Genomic DNA, 19028 nt, shown 5'->3' with positions numbered 1-19028 from the left:
TCATACCTTCTTTTACTAAGGAACTTAGTGGGTTAAAAGGCTTAATTTGGCATAAGCGATAAAATCACAGTCTTAAAGGACTAGGAATTCTTTTTGTTAGGGTGGACGTGGGGATTCTGAGAAATCAAACCCAGAGCCTCATTTGTGCTAGGTAAGCACTTTATCACTGAGCAACATCCATGGCTAAGGACCAACTAGTGTCTAAAAAGAGCATTGAGTCAGCTATAAGTGTACATTCCTACAGTCTTAGCACTTGGGAGGCTGAGGCACAAGGATCACCAGCAGTATAAAGCCGGCTTGGGCTACATAGTGATTCAGATAGCCTTAGATGCATAGCTAAACCATGTTTTCAAAACAAAAGGTGGGAGAAGACAGATTAATGGCGTAGCCTTGAGAAAATGTCTCTAAACCTTAAATGTAGAATTCAGCTGTACTCTTCTGAGCAAACTTTTGCTGACTACCACCCTCATATTAAAATGCTTTTTTAAATTTGGAGTTCTATCACTAGAACCTTCATTTTCAAAAGCTGGGCATGGTAGCATGTGCTTGTAGTCTCAGCGTGGGGCGGGGGATGGGGGTGGAAGTGGGGCAGAGGCGACTTGGGCAACACAGAATCAGTGGATCCTTAGGGCTTGCTGGCCATCCCTCTTAGTGTACTATAGTTCCAGGCCAGTAGATGGCACCTGAGTGATGATGACATCTAAGGTGTCCACAAAACACTACCTACACATACACACACATACACACTGGGAAAAAATATCTCTGTGTATCTATCTAAATTTATATCAATCCACTTGGCAGTTGTAGAAAATCTTCTAATCTTCTTTTGTATAAAACCCCAAGTGGCCTGTTTTACTTTGTTTTTTTTTTTTTTTTGTTTTGTTTTTTGTTGTTGCGATAAGGTTTCAGTTTGTAGCCCCAGTTGGCCTGGAACTTGCTATGTAGCCCAAGCTGGCTTTTATTCAAATTTTTTGCTTGAGTCTGCCAACTGCTAAAATTCCAGGTATGAACCACCCCCATACCTGACCCCTGTTTTGACTAAATGGTGTTAGGAAGTGTTTGTCCTTCATCATGTGTTTATTGTTACTATTTATTTTCAAAATACTATACATAAAAGAATGGGTTGCAGGGGCCGGAGAGATTGTTCAGCAATTAAGATCACCGGCTGCTTTTCCAGACATGGGTTCAATTCCCAGAAACCACGTGGCAGCCCACAATCATCTGTAACTCCCATTGCAGGGGAATCAGCATGCTTTTCTGGCCTCCCTGGGCACCAGATACACACCTGGCATACAGACACACATGTGGGCAAAATATTATACATATTAAAATCAAAAATGAATTGTAGTGGGTTGGAGAGATGGTTTAGCAGTTAAGAGCACTAGCTCCTCTTCCAGAGGTTCAATCTCCAGCACCCACATGGTGGTTCAAACCTCCTGTAACTCCAGATCCAAGGGAATCAGACACCCTGTTCTGTCCTCCCTTGGGTACCAAGCATGCACTGGTGCACAGACATACACTCAGGTAAAACACCCATACATATAAAGTAAAAAAATTAAAAAACTGTTTAAAAGTTTGTTAAATTTAAGGATAATTGTGATTCTGCTGAAATAAGTCTTCCTTATTCATAAAGAAGATATAGTAGAGACCGCTCAAGATAGAATCTGATTTAAAAGCACTTCCATATATACATCTTATTTTTGCAAGATCCCACTGCTACTACTTTAATGCTGGGGCTTCATCTAGATGTCCAATTGTAAATATTTTAGAAAAATTAAGAGAATTCTGTTAGTTTTAATTTATAACCATACTTTAATTTATAGCCATAACTCTTTTTTCTGTGTCTTATTAACCTTATTAAAATTGCTTTTTCTTACATAGACAGAAATATCACCAAAGTCATCTTTTGTCCTTATTTTTATACATGATGTTGGTGAGAACCCTAAGTCTGACATAGTGATTGGCCTTAAATACCCAGGACTTTTCTGGGAATTAAGTGGGTCTTATCTAAATTCAGAGCAAAGCTCAGTGGGTAATCTCCTGGGAAATATAGGGGAGCACCTCAGTGACATCTAGGTATACCCTGAGCTAGAGTGAGTGACCTTCCTTGTAGGACCATCAAGTCCAGCTAACATAACCAATGGTCCCTTCCTCCTTAATCACCATGTAAGACAGGGCAATTTTGTTGTGGGGGTACTGGAGACTGAACCCAGAGTCTTAGGCATACCAGGAAAGAATTCTAACACTTAGCTATCCTTCTAACCTGCAACCCAGGGTTTTGAAACAAGTAAACGTTCTGATTTTGAAATTAATTCTGTAGTTCCAAATCATTATTATCAAAGTAAATATCATAAAATGACCCAGGCATATAAAGTTAAAATTTCAATGTCTTGATGAAACTAGAACCAGTTTGGTTTAGAACCTTCACCAGAATTTAGGCCCTTTGCAAAGCATAATGTTATATGCATTTAATATTAGCACTTAAGAGGACAAAGCAGGAGGATTGCAAGTTCAAGTCTAGCCTGTATAAGATTGTCTCAAAAAGCAAAACACCTTTGTTTCATAAGGTAAACAGAAGTACATGTGGAGGTGGGCATTATCTGGGTCATTATTAATAAGACCCACAGAATAAAATGAAATTTGTGATAAGCTAAGTTTTCTAGTGTTTTGGATAATATATTTTCATTGACTCTCTAGTAATTCATCCTGCTGTCTAGGTGCAGCTAACACTCGCTCCCAAATCGAGTGACTTCAGATTTTAATTTAGTGGAAGCGTTAAAGAAAGCAGATGATTCCCTATGATAAGTTAAAGCAGATATCTTCTAGGTGAAAAGTTAAAGTCATTTATTAGAGGAGATAGTGCCGTGATATTCTTCAAACTGACGCCCAACACGAGACCAGAATCTAAACGATCGGCTTTGGGCTCACGATAGGGAGATAATTTTGAAATGGATGATCACATTTTACACTGGGGCCATAGAGGCAAGGAATGTAGAACACAGTAATTACAAGTTTAGTCTTGATAAAACACTCTCCGTCCTGTTTAAGTCAGCAGAGGTTAGCTTGCTCAGATCTCCACTTTTAATTGGTTTTGGACTTAAGGTTTTGGGGGTGGAGGGCCATGTTCAAATTAGAAGAATCACTGAGAAACTGTGAGCTGAGAGGGCAAACGAGAAAACAGTTATTTGCAGAAGCCTTTATGGGCTCTTGGTCAAACATTCATGAGCCTGTGAGACAAAAGTTTTATCTTAAACTAAGGTAGTGAAAGTTACATGCCTTGCCAGTATATGGAGCTGGATGAAAAAGGGAAGTGATGTTATTAAGTGTGTGTATCTTTTTTTTAAGTGTACATATCTTAACCATTATGTTTCTGTTCTGTCACGGGCATGTAATCATGGCTCTTCATGTAGAAAGATTATAGTTTGTCAACCATAAGTAAAGTGAGTCTGTATTGTTGCGTTTCTGGCAGAGAGACTGAATCTCTTATTTACCTTCAAGTTTGAGTCTTCATCTGATCATTAATACTTACGTTTTCATCTTCTCATTAAAAGAAAATCAGTGGAATCAAACAAAATTGTCAGGCAAGTTCTAAAATAGAAATAAGCATTTTAAAAACATCGTTAATGACTTGGCTGCCTCTTGACAAATGTTTGTGGTGTCTTGAAAAAAGCCAAGCTATTTATTTAAAAGCACACAAACTCTCTGCTAGCTGAACCCCATCGTTTAACAATAAATGATGCCTTTGCTGATAAATGACATGCAGACTAGCAAATGAAATAGAGAATGATTTCTGAAGGCAGATGAACACTCAGTTGTTTAATGCTTCCATCTGTTATAATATGGTTAGAAACAACAAACTCCTCAAAACAAGTTCCTAAATCCCACCTTAAACTCATCATCCCAGTGCGATGTCAACAGGTAGATTGTCTTCATGCTCTTTGTTTCCTTTCCACCTCACCCCTTTTCCTTTTCCTTCACAGCCCAGAAAGGCCAATGGTTGAGTGGATTTTTTGACTATGGATCTTTCTCAGAGATTATGCAACCTTGGGCACAGACTGTGGTGGTTGGTAGAGCCAGGTAAGACCTCTTTTGTTTCGAAAACTTTTTCTTCCCAAGTAAAATTAGGAAAGGAACGGTCATAGCATTGTTGTTGTCTGGGTTTTCTAAGTATTAGATGGTAGACATAGCCAAGGTAGTCTGCTGGTCCCCGTATCTGTCCAGTGTGTCATTCTAATGATGTACTTAATCTGAAGGCTGATTTTGACAGTATTTCCTTTTTATACTTCTGCAAGAGAAACTCTTTAGGACCCACAAAGCTGCACTACAATAGCCATCACCAATCAAGCCCCCCCAGACTGCTTTCTCTCAGGAGCAGGCACCACATGATTTTTCCTGTACTCCGAGAGGAGTCTCTTTCTGACATCATGACTACTGAAGTGACTTATAATATTGCATTGTATTAGAATAGAATCAGATTTGAGTTGAAAAAATTTTTTCTAATCTGAAACAGGAGTGAGTAAAATAAGCTGGCATAGGTTGCTTGGATACCCATATTTTTCAAGTGGGAAATTGAAGTTTTTATTAAATTTTAATACCCACTCTAAGAAGTGCTTCACTCAACAGCAAGCTCTGTGCAAAATAATCTGCCGTGCTTGCTATAACGAGCACCTGCCAAGGCTGATCTTAATCTAGGTCTGTGCTGCAGACACGCTGCCTGAGAGACCTGCTGCCTGAGAGACTCGCATCAGGGGCTCACCTTCCTCCAGGGGGCAATCAGTTTTTCTTATCTTGGTGAAAAGAGGCACCTGCTCAAGATTCTCCAACATGCCACATTGGCTTGAGATTTAGATGCTAGCCTTGAAAATAATTCTGGGCTTTGTGGTTCTCTCAGTACATCAGGTCAGCATGCTTCATGCAGCCAGTGACAAGGAGCCATCAGATGGCAAATCCCACAGACAGGGCCTTCCTTTGTGACACTGAATAGGAGTCATCTGAGACAGGAACTCGGAAACTAGCTGCTCATTTTCTTTCAAGTGTCAGGTCCTTTCTCTCACCCCTAGCTACAGCATCCCTAAGAGAATTACTTTGTGGTGGTAAAATTCCTGCTGAGGAAGTGGAAGTGGGATATACAGCTAGTTACAGGGTCTCATGTTATATGAGAATCAACGTTTTTGTTTATTCTGTTTCATTTTTCCTGTATATAAAATACATGACAGTCTTTAAGCTTTCCAAAGTCAAACTTTTTGCTAGAGTCATTAAGATCTTCCTGTGGGATATAAGAGAACAATGTTTTACCCTTAAAATTAGAATAAGGATTACTTTGCAACCAAGACCAGTCAAGCTTGACTTTGGTTAGCTCAGGTATTGTTTATTACAACACTCACTCTTTTTCCTTTCTTTCCATCTGATGAGTTCTGGGCTTCTTACTCCAAACACATACACATGCTCAGAAGTATATAAAACAAATGGAGCTAGCTTCTTTCAAAGGCAGTGGCATTTCAAGAAATAAATATAAATGTATTCTTCTGGGATTGTTACTGTAAGTGCTGCCAAAACTCATCTTTGGTATGTGTGCTTGGAATATGTGTGCTATTGGCTGTAAATTGTCTTTTATTATTCCATGGCACCTTGTCCAGGGACACACTATAAAACAAGATGTAGCATCTTCATGTGCTAGCCTGATAAAATTTATATGAAGTATAATAGAAAACAGAAGTTGTTCTGAGCTGTTTTCAACTTCAATAAATAACTGTAATACTCGGATAAAGATGTTCTTTATTAGGTCACATGGGCCCTAATATATAAGTTATAAGTTACCGATTTAGGGTGGCTTTTGCAATTACAAGTTTCTTGTTGGAGTGTTAATCATTGTGAACAGAAATATTTCTGAACCCTCCTGTGTACCTCCTGCTCATTGTCTGGTTGTCTAGAGAGCTTTTGATTCTGATTCAGTGCAGGCAAGTGACAAGAGGGTGGTGGGTGGTCTCCACTCAGCTCCAGTTAGATCTCTGGTGATGGAAATAATCCATTTCTAGTAGTTGATGCAATAGCTAAAGACCATCCTTCATGGAAAAGTTTGTTATAGACACATTGTAGGGAATGAGAGTATAACCCCAGCCCAGAGGAAAGCAACTGACAGAATGAAGATGGAGTCACATTTTCCAGAGTATAGGATTCACCTTACACTTGGCATCACCCTCTTGGTTTCTCTTCCTTCTTCCCTTCATCTCTGATTAATTCTAGGAAATCTTAATGAGGGCTGATATGGGAGATTATTACTGAATATATAGGCAGAAGCTTCAATCTTCTGAATCGTAACATAGCTTTCAAATTAAGTATCTGATTCTGATATAGAATTCACCAAGATTATTACTAAATATTTCTGTCTCTTTGTTTTTTTCCACTGAAGGAAGGGCAGTGGTTTGTTTAACTACCATAGCTCTATCCCATAAGACCAGCAGTTTCAGGCTTTGTCCCACCATCAAAGAGCTGATTAACAGCAAACTGGGAAGTTTCATTTCGCAACCACAGAAGTAGACATTGCACTAGGCTGTTGAGGCTTCCCTAATACAGCATTCAGTTTGAATTTGTCCTGTTGGGCATTTTAGAATATGAGTGAGTGTGAAGGGACTTTCCTTCATATTTGTGAAATAAATACCAACCCTCAGAAGTCTCACATTTAACCCCTAGAAGCGTCAGACTCACCCCTACTGTCTGCTTCCAGTTTTCCCTCAATGTTTGTGTATGAATAAAAATAAGTGCCTAATTATAATAGTAACATGCATTATGTTCCTATGTGGCTTGTCTCTCCCCCCTCACCCCAGGTTAGGGGGAATACCTGTGGGAGTAGTTGCTGTAGAAACCCGAACCGTGGAACTCAGTATTCCAGCTGATCCTGCAAACCTGGATTCTGAAGCCAAGGTTGGTCACCTCAAATACATCTATCTTGTGCTGCGCTTGGAGTACCTTTGTACTACAGTGCCCACAGATATATTGAGAGTATTGCAAGCCACCAGATTTTAGAGGGAAGGGTGGCAGCCACCTTAAATTATTGCAGAACACTGTGATCGCTTTCAAGATGCCTCCGGATCATTGCAAGCAGAAGTTTTATGTGAAAAGTTAAATAGGCCTCTGTAGTGGTCTTGGTGATGCTAGAAAGCAGTCTGCTTTTGTTGGGCTGCTAGTGTAGCAGAGGCAGTGGGCACTGATGCTCATCTGGTCCAGCTTCTGAACTACACCTAGGAGTGATAGCACAGTCTCCAGAAGGCCAGATGTGGAAACTACAGCCCTCATCTTTTATTTTTCTTAAAAAAGGATTCCAGTTGGGTAGTGGTGGTTCATGACTTTAAGCCAAGTTCTAGGAAGGCAGAGGCAGGTGGGTCTCTGTGAGTTCGAGGCCAGCCTGGTCTGCAGAGCGAATTCCAGGACAGGTTCCTAAGCTACATAGAAAAACCCTGTCTCAGAAAAACAAAACAAAACAAAAACAGATTATATGTGGTGGCACATGCCTGTAATCCCAACACTGGGGAGGCAACGACAAGGGAATTCCTGAGGCTTACTGACCAACCAGCCTCACCTACTTAAGTCAAATTTAAGTCAGTGAGAGACCCTGTCTCAAAAAATCAAAGTAGATGAGACCTGAGAATGACATCCATTGTTGATTCCTAGCCTTCGCGTACATACACACATAGGTGCACACATGTTCACCTGCATATACATACATACATACATATATACATACATACATACATACATACATAAAAGAATAGAAAGAAAAAGATAGTAATATAATTGAGTTGCCTCTGAAAAGGGTTCTTATTACTGGTTGGGAGAAGCAGTTCAACTCCTCCTTTTGTCTAAGGACTAATGTATAGTCAGGCTCCAAAGAGAAGAGTGTTTAACAGGGTTAGGGAGCCCAGGATTCTTTCTTTTCACTTCAAGGATCATCCTCATGATGAACAACAGTCTTGGTTTGATCTTGAGTTTACTATTTTTAATAAACGTCATATTGATCAGCTGGGGGAGGTTCTCCTTCAAACTTTTGTTAACTGGCTCTTTTTTGACTTTCTCCTCAACAGATAATCCAGCAGGCTGGCCAGGTTTGGTTCCCAGACTCTGCATTTAAGACCTATCAGGCTATCAAGGACTTCAACCGTGAAGGGCTACCTCTAATGGTCTTTGCCAACTGGAGAGGCTTCTCTGGTGGGATGAAAGGTGAATAGTGGGCTGGGAAGAAAGTGGCTGGTCTGCCCTGGCCTCCAGGGGGTATCAGTGATCGCTAGGCAGAGACTAGGAGGGTGTTGGAAGAGGTTGTTGGCAGAGTATAAGTAATTGAGATCCTGTGGGTGTGGTAACAACTTGTCACCTATGACCTGAAAGCTCCCTTTGAGATACTGGAACAATAAAATATGTCATCTAAGCTGAGCTTGGTGGATATCTGAATTCGAGGCCATTCTGATCTACAGATCAAGTTCTAGGACAGCCTGGACTATACAAACAAACCCTGTCTCAAACATCCCCCTTTCCTCCACTTGCCAAAAACAGATAATGTCTTCTAATCTTACAAAAAAACAATTCCAGAATAATCTAGTATTGTGTAGGTAGGCTACTGTTGAAGATTTGGCCTTCATAGGTAGATGTTAGACTGCTCTGGTGGTTCTGGGAAGTAGTGTTTCACTGGTTCCCACCCTCTTTTCTGCACATGTTCTTCATTCACATCACTCTCTTACAGGCTCCAATAACCAAGATGTGTTCAGAAATTAGCAGTAACTGGAAAAAAAACGAAGAAAGTCTGTTCCAGAGACTGGCCATTCTTTGTGGCAGTTTTTAGTATCTTTTATTATTATCCACCAACAGCCCTAGGCCTGTGGCTTCCACAGATTAGACCATTAGTATAAAGGCTCTAGTCCATGCCATGGGAATTTCTTAGTGATTAGGCAGCCAGTGTCATCATTAAATAAGAGCCCTCCATGAACAGAGACGCTGTGGGCAGCCCAGAGAGAGACAAGAAGGATTGCCTCTTATAAGGACAGACACCCACAGCTGTGCAAAGGCCAGCATCTGCACCCACAGGCTGCAAGAATATGTGGATGGGTGCATTCTTCACTCATCTCAGGATTCTAAAGGAGTAGATGGGCTGGGGAAATGGAAGGAGCTGACATGCTGGAGTGACTGAGATTGCTGAGAGCGTAGAGATGTGAAGTAATGAGCTCTCCATAGAGAGCCTGCACAAAGCTGTGAGCAGGAGCGCCTCAACTTTCTGAGAGAGGAACAGCCTGAGAGAGCTCTCCCTTGTAGGTTACTACATTTATGAGAGATATTCATAATTTTTACCTATGACATACACTTGCCAGGCCTCATTGAGAAAATGAGAAGCTGTTATTACTGTTTTTTGCATTCATCAAAAAGCCCATATTTACTAGAGAAATACCCCTTTGCCTGGAGAAGGCTTTGACTATACATACAGTTTAATGCTTATGCTTTTTTAAAGGATTTTTTAAATGTGTCCAGGTGTTTTGTCTATTTTATACTTATGTACACCACACGTATGCCTGGTACCTGTGGAGGCCAGAAAAGGATGTCAGATCCCCTCAAACTGTAGTTAGACATGTGTGTGAGCCAAGATGTGGGTTCTGGGAACTAAACCTAGGTTCAATGCAAGAAAAATAAATGCTCTAACCATTGAGCAATCCCTCCAGCCCCACTTACGTACTTTAATTTTTTTATTATATTTGGTTGTGGGGAGGGTGGATCAGAGGACAACTTGTGGGAATTGGTTCTCTTCTCTCATCGTACAGGTCCTAGAATTCCAACTCAAGTTGTTAAGATGTGATAGCAAGCCCCTTTATTTGCTGAACCATATTACCAGCCCCTTGTGTACTTTTTTTAAAAAATATAAAGGTGAATCATCTATGAAAATACCATGAGAAAAGGAATGTATGGTTTAATCAGGTCAACCCTACACACTTTTACTGAATTCCTATGTGTAACTTTATTAGCTGTCTCTGAAGAAAGGAAGAAACTCAGAAACAGTTATTGCTTCAATGAGTCAAGAAAAACATTTCTTTGGGTAGCATAATAAAGCTGTAATATATAAGCAAAATACCAGGGTATTCAAGAGAGGATACCACGTGAATGCTGGGATGGGGGGGTGGTGTTAGCACTTTTTCCATTCATACATGTGAGATCCAGTTAGCATTCAGTTTCACTTGGTCCCACTTCCTTTGCAGTATATTTTATGCTGAGACCTGAGAATTCAGTGATTTTGCTCCTTAGTGACTTCACTGCAGAGCTCTAAGAATACACTCTTGTTGACACACTGACAGGGAGTCACTTGTCTAGAGGTCAGAGTTGTCACTTCTACTAAAAGCTTCAACTCTGCTGCCTGTTTTGGCATCAGTCCCTTGCTGGTGGCTAAGCCCTGAAACATTAAGAACAAAATTAAGATTCGTTGAAGGCATTTGGGAAGCTGAGGCAGGAGGATTGGCATGAGTTTGAGGCCATTGTGGGTTACATAGCAAGTTCTCAGTATGGTGCAGAAGGGTTAATGAATCTTGCACTAGAAGCTCTATTAACTGCTTTCATGTCGTCTCCTGTAATCATAACACGCACCTCTAGGAGACATGTCAAACTGTTGTCTGCAGTTTACGTGAGTTGAGGCTTGGGGTAAGTAAATCTCTTTAAGTGACTAGCTTAAAAAATGACAGAGTTGATAGAAAAATGTAGATCCATCTCTCTTTTTAAGTGTGTGTGTGTGTGTGTGTGTGTGTGTGTGTGTGTGTGTAATGCATACACATATAAGCACACCACAATGCTTTTATGGAGTCAATTCTGTCCTTTCCATGAGTTCAAGATCCAACTCTGTTGGCCAGATTTGCTCCCTGAGTGCCTTTACCCACTGAACCATCCTGCCTTCCAATCTCTCTCTTTTTCTCTCTCTCTCCTGACCAGAGTCCAGGAACAAAATGAGTCAACTTGGAACATCCCTGGGTATCTTGAGAAAGTTATCACTTGTTTATTTTCCCCTCCTTTGGAAATGTTCGTAGTTAATTGCAGGAAGAAATAGCTAGAGTTCAGAAATGATTTTTGGTTTTTGTTTGTTCTGTCAACATTACAGCAAATTCAAAATTAGTTTGCTTGTATAGTAACTTCTTGTCTCAAAAAAGTTATTTTTAATTGTGGTGAAATACACATAATCCTCATCTTAATGATTTCTAAGTGTACAATTTATTGGTAGTGCTGTTTAACAATTAGTGTTACTTCTGTCCCAAACTTTACCATCTTCAACTTAAACCCTACTCAGTAAATAATAACTGCCATCTCCTCCTTCTTCTGTCCCTGGTTGGAAATTAGCTATTGGCTTAATATAGTCCAGAGCAAGGTTATTTCTTCTTAATTTTGGTGTGATGCATCCATTTACACATCATATAAGACAGGTAGACTTTAGGGGAGATCGACATCTGTGTGAAATCAAGAAGGGAAAGAACAAGCTCTCCTGTGTACATACAGGTCCGGCTGTTTCCCACATATTATCTCATGTAAAGGGACCTAAACTAAGAGCCTCTTGTCATTCTTCACATCCCTTGGGGAGATGTTTGCAGTTTTGGTTTCAATACTGGCTGGGGATTATGCAGGGAGGGAAAATAAACAATTATGCCATCCCTCAGTGCACACAAACACACAGCCAGGAGCCGACTGCACTGTGGGTAAAATGACTCCAAAATTGTGTGTAATGAGTAGGAAAAGATTAGAGACAGCTCTTGCTATGCTGAAAATTGACATTAGTGGAGAGGGGAAAAAAAACTCTTTACTAGTCGGCCTAGGAGGTCTAATTCGAGCAGTAAAAAATATAAATAAATAAATAAAAGCTTGTCAAGATGGTATTGGTGCTTTTTTTCCAATGAGTTCTATCTGGCCGGAAGGCTATTCAGCATAATGCAAAATTAAATTATAAAAACTGGCTGAATATTTAGATGGAAGAGCCATTTGGAAGCAGTTTATTTAGACGAACCGGCAATGACCCACAACAGGGAGACATCAAGCGTGAAATTTACTAGAAATTAGCACCAGGGTCCCAGCCTCAGTGTGAATAGCTTGATAGGATGCAAATCCCAGTGATATTAAGCCGCCTCACTGCTGGTGCTACAGGGTCACTCTCAGTTGGCTTTTTGTGTTATACTTACTATTTTTTCCTCGGACAGGTTATAAATAACAATAAAAAACCACATTTATTGAAAACTTTAACTGGAATGAAAGTCTATTTTAAAGTCTCTCGTTACTTGGATGTTGAAATACAATGTCCGCCAGCCATAATGAACTCATGAGAGACATTACATGTATGCAGCTTGTGTATGCCTAATGTTTACCTCACTGCCTAATATAATCTTGCCTAAGCCAATAAGATCCGTTCCAGTTTGCGAGTATGGGGCACTATGAAAATACTTCCATACCCTCCTCCCAATGTGACTGCCACAACTTATCCATGTTGTGTAACAATGAAGGCCCCAGGCAGAGATGATACCTGGGTGCTGGGTGTGATCACCATTCTTGCAGATGTACTTTCCCAGGATGCTAGAAAGCTCCTTCCTCTCCAGTCAAGAATGGATCAATATTTCCATTTCCAGTCCAGTTGCATTTCTCAGGCACCAGAAATTGCAAGCACATACATGACTTTAAATTTTTCTGAACTGACTCCAGTCAGCATAAACCCTTGGAGATCACCCCCACCTCTGATATTAGCTAAGTTTTTACTCTGGTTTTTAAATATGAAGGAGTTTCAGACATTTGTATGTCAGGTCATTGTTTGAAAATACCTGGTTTGGGGAAACTTGCAATTCAGTATTAACATATTAATTGTAGAATTTGCTTTGTGTTTATATTGAATAGCCAGTTTGGGGATGCTGTAAAAATTGCATTATGGGTCTGCTGGTGTTCCAGGGGAGATGGTATTTAAAGGACATGAAGGTGTTATTTTAGCTGTAAGCATGGCAGCTTTAAAGAAACCTAAAGTCCCTTTTCTACGTCAGTTTTGGTACCTAAAGGTATTTGTTTGGCAGCCAGATCCTTCACATAACTGCTAGTTCCATCAATATAGTTCCTGACACCTCTGAACATAAAGGAAATCCAGGCCACAGGTAGGTGCAGTCACTCAGGTGTCTTCTGGTTTAAGTGAAGTCAGCCATCAGATGTTTCAGATTCCTCTCAAGCCTCACCCCCTCTCCTAGCAGTAAGAATGAGTGAAGTGAGGCAGTAGAGTGGGATTTAAAGCTGTAAGATGTGCGCTTGAATCTGGACGTGGAAATGCATACTTGCAGTCTCAGCAATCTGGAGGCAAAGACAGGAGAATCGTAAGGTCAAGGCCAGCCTGGCTACATGGTGAAACCCTGTCTCAAAAGGAAAACTGCATTTGGATGTCATCTCTGCCATTTAGTCTTACTTAACTAAACTTCCTTTTACTAGCTATAACATGGATATAGGAAAAAGATAATATTCTGATTATTAATGTTGTACATTTATACCTGGGCACATGAGTATGTATGTGTACAGTCATGATTCCTGGTATACAGTAATCTACCCAGATGATAAGGAAAAACCAAAATCCTTTTCACAAAAAAAAAAAAAAAAAATGAAAAATCTGCACTTAGCTTTATCTTAATTCTATGTAGTGTGAAGTCAGGTGGTGTCTTTTTAGTATTAAATGCCCTTTGGAGAGTAGCTCTGTTAACCAGATAGATTTTCATGTAAATTCACTTTTAACAAAAATGAGGAAAGTGGCTGTAGACTGTCTTCATTTACCTATAATATCATTTTTTTCAAGTCAAATGACTTATTTTCTATCTTCTGTTTATTTTCATCTTTTATTTAGACTTTCCTTTTCTCTTCAGTGCATATACCAAGGCCACTCCTTTCTGCTACTTGTTCTGAAACTGTTCTCTTGGCAATACTGAAAAATGTACTGCTAATTACACAATTATTTTATTATGTAGCATTGGTTGAAATATCCACTAAAGAATTAATTTAGTTAAAATAATTTGAGCTGAGCAATTATTTTCATAAGCACAGTATTAGCGTAAAGTGCTTCAAGTCCTTTATTCCTGCTCTTCATACAGCAGTTGTGCAATTAGCAGTAAATTAAATGTCTTCACTCTGACCATATATACAGAGTATATGACCATACATGCTCCACACAGACTAGGAAATGTATCCTGGAGAAACTTGGAATTTCTGAAGTCCTTACAGATAAGCCAGGTTAGAGCAATGGCCAAAGGCATATGCCTCAAAATAAGCTGTGCTCACTGGTGTTCTGAATATAGAGCCATTTTTACTCTGGAGAAAGTGGCAATTTAATTTGCTCGTAACTACAATGGAAGTTTCTATTTGGTTTGCTCCTAACATCCCAAAAAATGCTTCTTTGCCTTGGTTTTCAGAATTGATTTATTCCAAATTGAAGTCCTGTCTGGATAGGAAACGTGGAGCCCGGTTGAACCTGTCTTTATTATTTGGGAAGGATCCTTTGTGGCTCCACTGAAGTACTCATTAAATGTCTGGAATCAGAGCCTTAACACTAGCAATGTTTAAACTTTAGGGAGCTGGGAAATGGGAAGCGGCCCTTAAAACACTGGGAAATAAAGGACTGATCCCAAGGACTCGCTCATTTATGCACCAAGGGTCTTTGTAAGCTGGTCCTGGCCTTTGGGGGACTACTGAGTATTCTCGAACAGAATGGAAAGGTTGGCTTTTCATGTGGCCATGTGAGATTTCATATGTGAGTGTGCATATATAATTTCCTACTCACTATTATCCTATAAAAGTACAATTACTAAATAATTTTTATGTTCTTTCAAAAGTATGTATGCTCATTCACTCATTCAGTACTGACTTTAAGTACTGAGTATGTTTCAGTACTGGGCAGGTCTTTTTGTGTATACAGGGATGAAAAGTCCAGTTTTTATCTTATTTTTGAAGCAGGCTTCACTAAGTTTCTCAGACTGAACTGGAACTTATCCTGTGGTCCAGGCTGGCCTCACAACTCACAATTCTCCTGCCTTGGCCTCCCAAGAACAGGGATTATAGGTGTGCCCTAACATCCCTGGCTCCAGCTTTTAAGGATGAATTTTTTTCATGACCCATTGCTATTAGCTGCATTTTTAAAAAAAAAAATTTAGTTGCATATTTTAAGAACTCATTGTACTCTAAGAATCGTGAAAGGAATTGAAAAATAGCTAGAATAGTTTCTTCTTTCAGAAAACTTAATGTAGTGAGAGAGATCATATATTGACATGAAAAATACGTAACGTTTGTAGAGCAAGTATGAATTAATGTGGTGAAACCTGAATACCGAAATGCAAGGAGGGTATAAAATGGATATTTAATCGTTGGCTTTGCATACTGTATCTTATGAATGACTGGATTTTTGTCTTGTGCTTTTGAAGCTCCTCTGAAGTCTCGAGTGGGGTACAGGTAGATGCACCAATCTCTGTTGCCTTTGGGATTGTCATAGGACTCCTGGTGGCTGGAACTCTCAGTCCTGTCACTTCTCCCGTGGAGATACAGTGTGCCATCATAGTCTGTTTTCTATATCTGCTTTGAAGAGAAGTTTATTTCTAATTTGTCTTGTTCTCCATAGATATGTATGACCAAGTGCTCAAGTTTGGCGCTTACATTGTGGATGGTTTGCGAGAATGTTCCCAGCCTGTTATGGTTTACATTCCTCCCCAAGCTGAACTGCGGGGTGGTTCTTGGGTTGTGATTGACCCTACCATCAACCCTCGACACATGGAGATGTATGCTGACCGAGAAAGCAGGTATTATGCCTTTTTATTGCATTCAATGCCTCTGGGGACCCTCTAGCTTTTGGTCTCCCTGCCCCTAGGGAAAATTGTAGCCAAGACAATTTCATTTGAATCTTTCCATTCCCAAAGGACTCTAAGGTGAGAAAAAAAAAAAAATAGGCTATCTAAATAGTATCTGCTTGCATGAGAAGGAAACCAGGTTGGAGTCAGGTTTTCTCATCCCAGTCTCCATCCCACATCATTTTACCACAAAGTTCTCTTTCCCAGGCCCTTCCAAACTCAGATTCTCCCTTCCTGTTTGGATATGACTCTTAACTATCTCTTTTTGGAGCAAAGGGAGATTAAAGGAATGAAAGACTCAAATGTAATCAGGACTTCTAGGGGTTGTTTTTGTTGGTGTGTGTGTGTGTGTGTGTGTGTGTGTGTGTGTGTGTGTAAGATTTGTTTTTATTTATGTGTATGTGCAAGTGTCTGTATGAATGTATGTCAGGTGTAGGGTCTGTCTATACAGGTCAGAAGAGGGTGTCAGCTCCCTGGAGCTGGACTTAAATAGTTGTAAAAGCCATCATGAGTGCTAAGAATCAAATACAGGTCCTCAGGAAGAATAGCAAGCACTTTTAACCACTGAACTATCTCTCTAGCCCAGTTCTAGGTTTTAATCCACTAATTGTTAAATTAATCCACTAATTGCTAAATTTGGAGTGGCCTTTGCTCTTCTGGAACTGTGTCTCCTGTTAATGAGCTCAGTAGTTAATTGATATACACCACAGAACCCATGTACTGACTCCAAACCAAAGCTGCTCCCTTCTCTTGGAATTCTAAGATGGCTAAAGAACTCTGTTTGCAAACCCTCAATAAACTACAGAGAAGCCTACATCTGTAAGAAGGAAGTTCTTGAAACTAAATAAGACACGTCAAGCCCAGCACCCTCTCATAATGTGTTCATGATCCTTTCCGAAGAACATCAGCATCATTGTCCGTATACTTTACTGCATGTCATCATTTTATTGGAACACCTACTTCTTTCTATCTCCTCAAATCTTAGCCTTCTGCTTCAAATGCTGCTTGGGAATGTGCAATAGTTTCACCATTGAATCCCTAAGCTGATACTCTACACCTACAAGTTTATTATTTTTAAGTCCTAAGCTATTCCCTGATATTAGATCAGAGAAGTGGATAAAGCATCCTGTTTGGTGCTATGGAAGTTAGCAAAGTGAAGGCCTCAGAGTTTCTTACAGTGAATATTAATGATACTCTAATACCAGAAACCCTGCCCTAAACAATTTTTAAGTCCATTAAGAAATTTTTTATCTAGCTGCGTGGTGGTGGCATACACCTTTAATCTTAGCACTTGGAAGGCAGAGGCAGGCAGATCTCAGTGAGTTCAAGGACAGCCTGTTTCAAGGAACCTTGAAACAAAGAGAGTTTCACAACAGCCAGGACTGTTACACAGAAAAACTAAAAAACAATAGAAAGAGAAAGAGAAGGATCTATTGCCTCTCAGCAGCCTGGCCTAGTGTGTCTGGTTTCAGGAGCAGATTAACAGCTGTGGTACAGGACAGTCATCAACAGTACCCCCACCCTACACACAAGTACAGCCCAAGAACTGGAGATAGTTCCTCTGCTAGGGGCCTACCTTTTGGGATTTTTGTTTTGTTTGCTTTTCTGAAAACAAAAATGTGACGCCTGTCACCTTCGTCAGCTGTCAGTGGTGGAATCTGTATTCTCTCCTTGGGATGGAAATCTACTGGTGAGATAATGAAAATTATTTAAATTGCTTTATGTTAGACCTTTCTCATACCTCACTTAGATACATCTTAGATGTTTGCCTTTTTTCCCAGGGGTAACTTCTGAGAACCATGGGTGGCTAAAACAGTAATGAAGCTATTTCCTGGTCCACAAATTATAACCTATTTCATTCTGTGTCCTCTGCTTTCTTTTTTGCATCCAGGGGATCTGTTCTGGAACCAGAAGGGACAGTAGAAATCAAATTCCGCAAAAAGGATCTGGTGAAAACCATGCGTCGGGTAGATCCAGTCTACATCCGCTTGGCTGAGCGATTGGGTACGTCTGCTTGTTCTCCTGGCAAATCAATGAGCCATTCAGCTGATTTGTAATGAGTGCATTCATAGGTCAGGGGAGGAAGCACTGAAGCATTTGATCAAATTCATGATGATCTTTATTTACTATCCTCTATGTGGTAAGAACCCTGGTAGAATGAAATAGTGTGATAGGAGGGAAGGTAGATACTGAAAAAGAAAAGTCACATGATTTTTCTGATATTTCCTTAAATTGCAAATAACCCACTTAATGGGATGTTCTTATAGATTATCATTAGTTAGAGGTTGCTTTGGGAGGCAGGCTAATCAGGTGAAGAATATCTGCAACTTAAATATTTCTTATTTCTGTAGTCTTTGGACAGCCTGTCTCATTTCTAGGGGTTATGAGTCAGTGTCACATTATAGAAAAGCTAGTCTCTCCCCAGACAGTGTTCTGGGGTCATCCTGAGCTACAGAAAATGGAAGTAAAGATTGTGCACTATATGCCTCGAAATAGTGACTGCAGCAGTCATACCCTTGGAGCATCTGCACATTGTGTGTCTAGCCAGTTCTCTGTTGCTCATTTGTTTTCAGAACTCTTGTAAGAAGACTAAACTGTAGGAGCCCTATAATGACTTTTGGATACTTCTAAAACACTGGTTTTCTTCCATTGAGCCACTTGCTATGTCAGTAAAGATTGCCTAGGATAATTTGTTTTGTTTTATTGTGTTTTTGTTTTTCTAAAGGAATAGAAAGGTTATGTTTAAAAAGTAGTACAACCTAGTGAATGGGAGGAGCAGAAAGACACCAGCTCATTTATGGTCCAGGGAACAGTTTAATGAAATACTATTTGGAGATTCTATTATCTTTACCATGTAGGATCAGACACCCTCCTGAGTGCCTATAGTGTTGAGGCTGCATGTCTAAGCAATGGAAACATGGCCAAACGTGGTGACTTGAGTTTCAATAATCAGTTTGTGCCCCCATTGTTTGCTGTCAGGTAACAGCAACCAAAAACTAACCCAGCCGCAGCCTGACCCTTTCTGGGGTAAGCACACATACAAAGGGAAACTGGCAGAAGTTGTTCTGAAATCTACTGCCGCCAGATTTGTTGAGGTATTTTCCCCCCTTTCTTTTCCAAACAGGATAATTACTTCTGACCAACCCCATACACTTTAATTAAAGTGACTGCAGCCCA

At 40.1% G+C, this 19028-nt stretch overlaps 1 protein-coding gene across 5 annotated transcripts in view; it reads left to right on the top strand.

Annotated features, from left to right (window-relative positions):
• The window catches only part of Acaca (acetyl-CoA carboxylase alpha), a 208039-nt gene that overhangs the window by 169132 nt on the left and 19879 nt on the right, over positions 1 to 19028 (top strand). For all 5 annotated transcript variants that reach the window (XM_038324765.2, XM_038324766.2, XM_038324764.2 and 2 more), the window contains 5 exons: positions 3981 to 4077; positions 6825 to 6921; positions 8079 to 8214; positions 15626 to 15803; positions 17743 to 17855. In XM_038324765.2, coding sequence (XP_038180693.1) covers positions 3981 to 4077; positions 6825 to 6921; positions 8079 to 8214; positions 15626 to 15803; positions 17743 to 17855 — 621 coding nt within the window. The remainder of the gene's footprint in view (positions 1 to 3980; positions 4078 to 6824; positions 6922 to 8078; positions 8215 to 15625; positions 15804 to 17742; positions 17856 to 19028) is intronic.

This window comes from Arvicola amphibius, chromosome 4, assembly GCF_903992535.2.
Source record: "Arvicola amphibius chromosome 4, mArvAmp1.2, whole genome shotgun sequence".
NCBI classification, from domain to species: domain Eukaryota; kingdom Metazoa; phylum Chordata; class Mammalia; order Rodentia; family Cricetidae; genus Arvicola; species Arvicola amphibius.
Note: the sequence above shows the minus strand (reverse complement) of the source record. Positions and strands in the feature narration are given on the sequence as shown.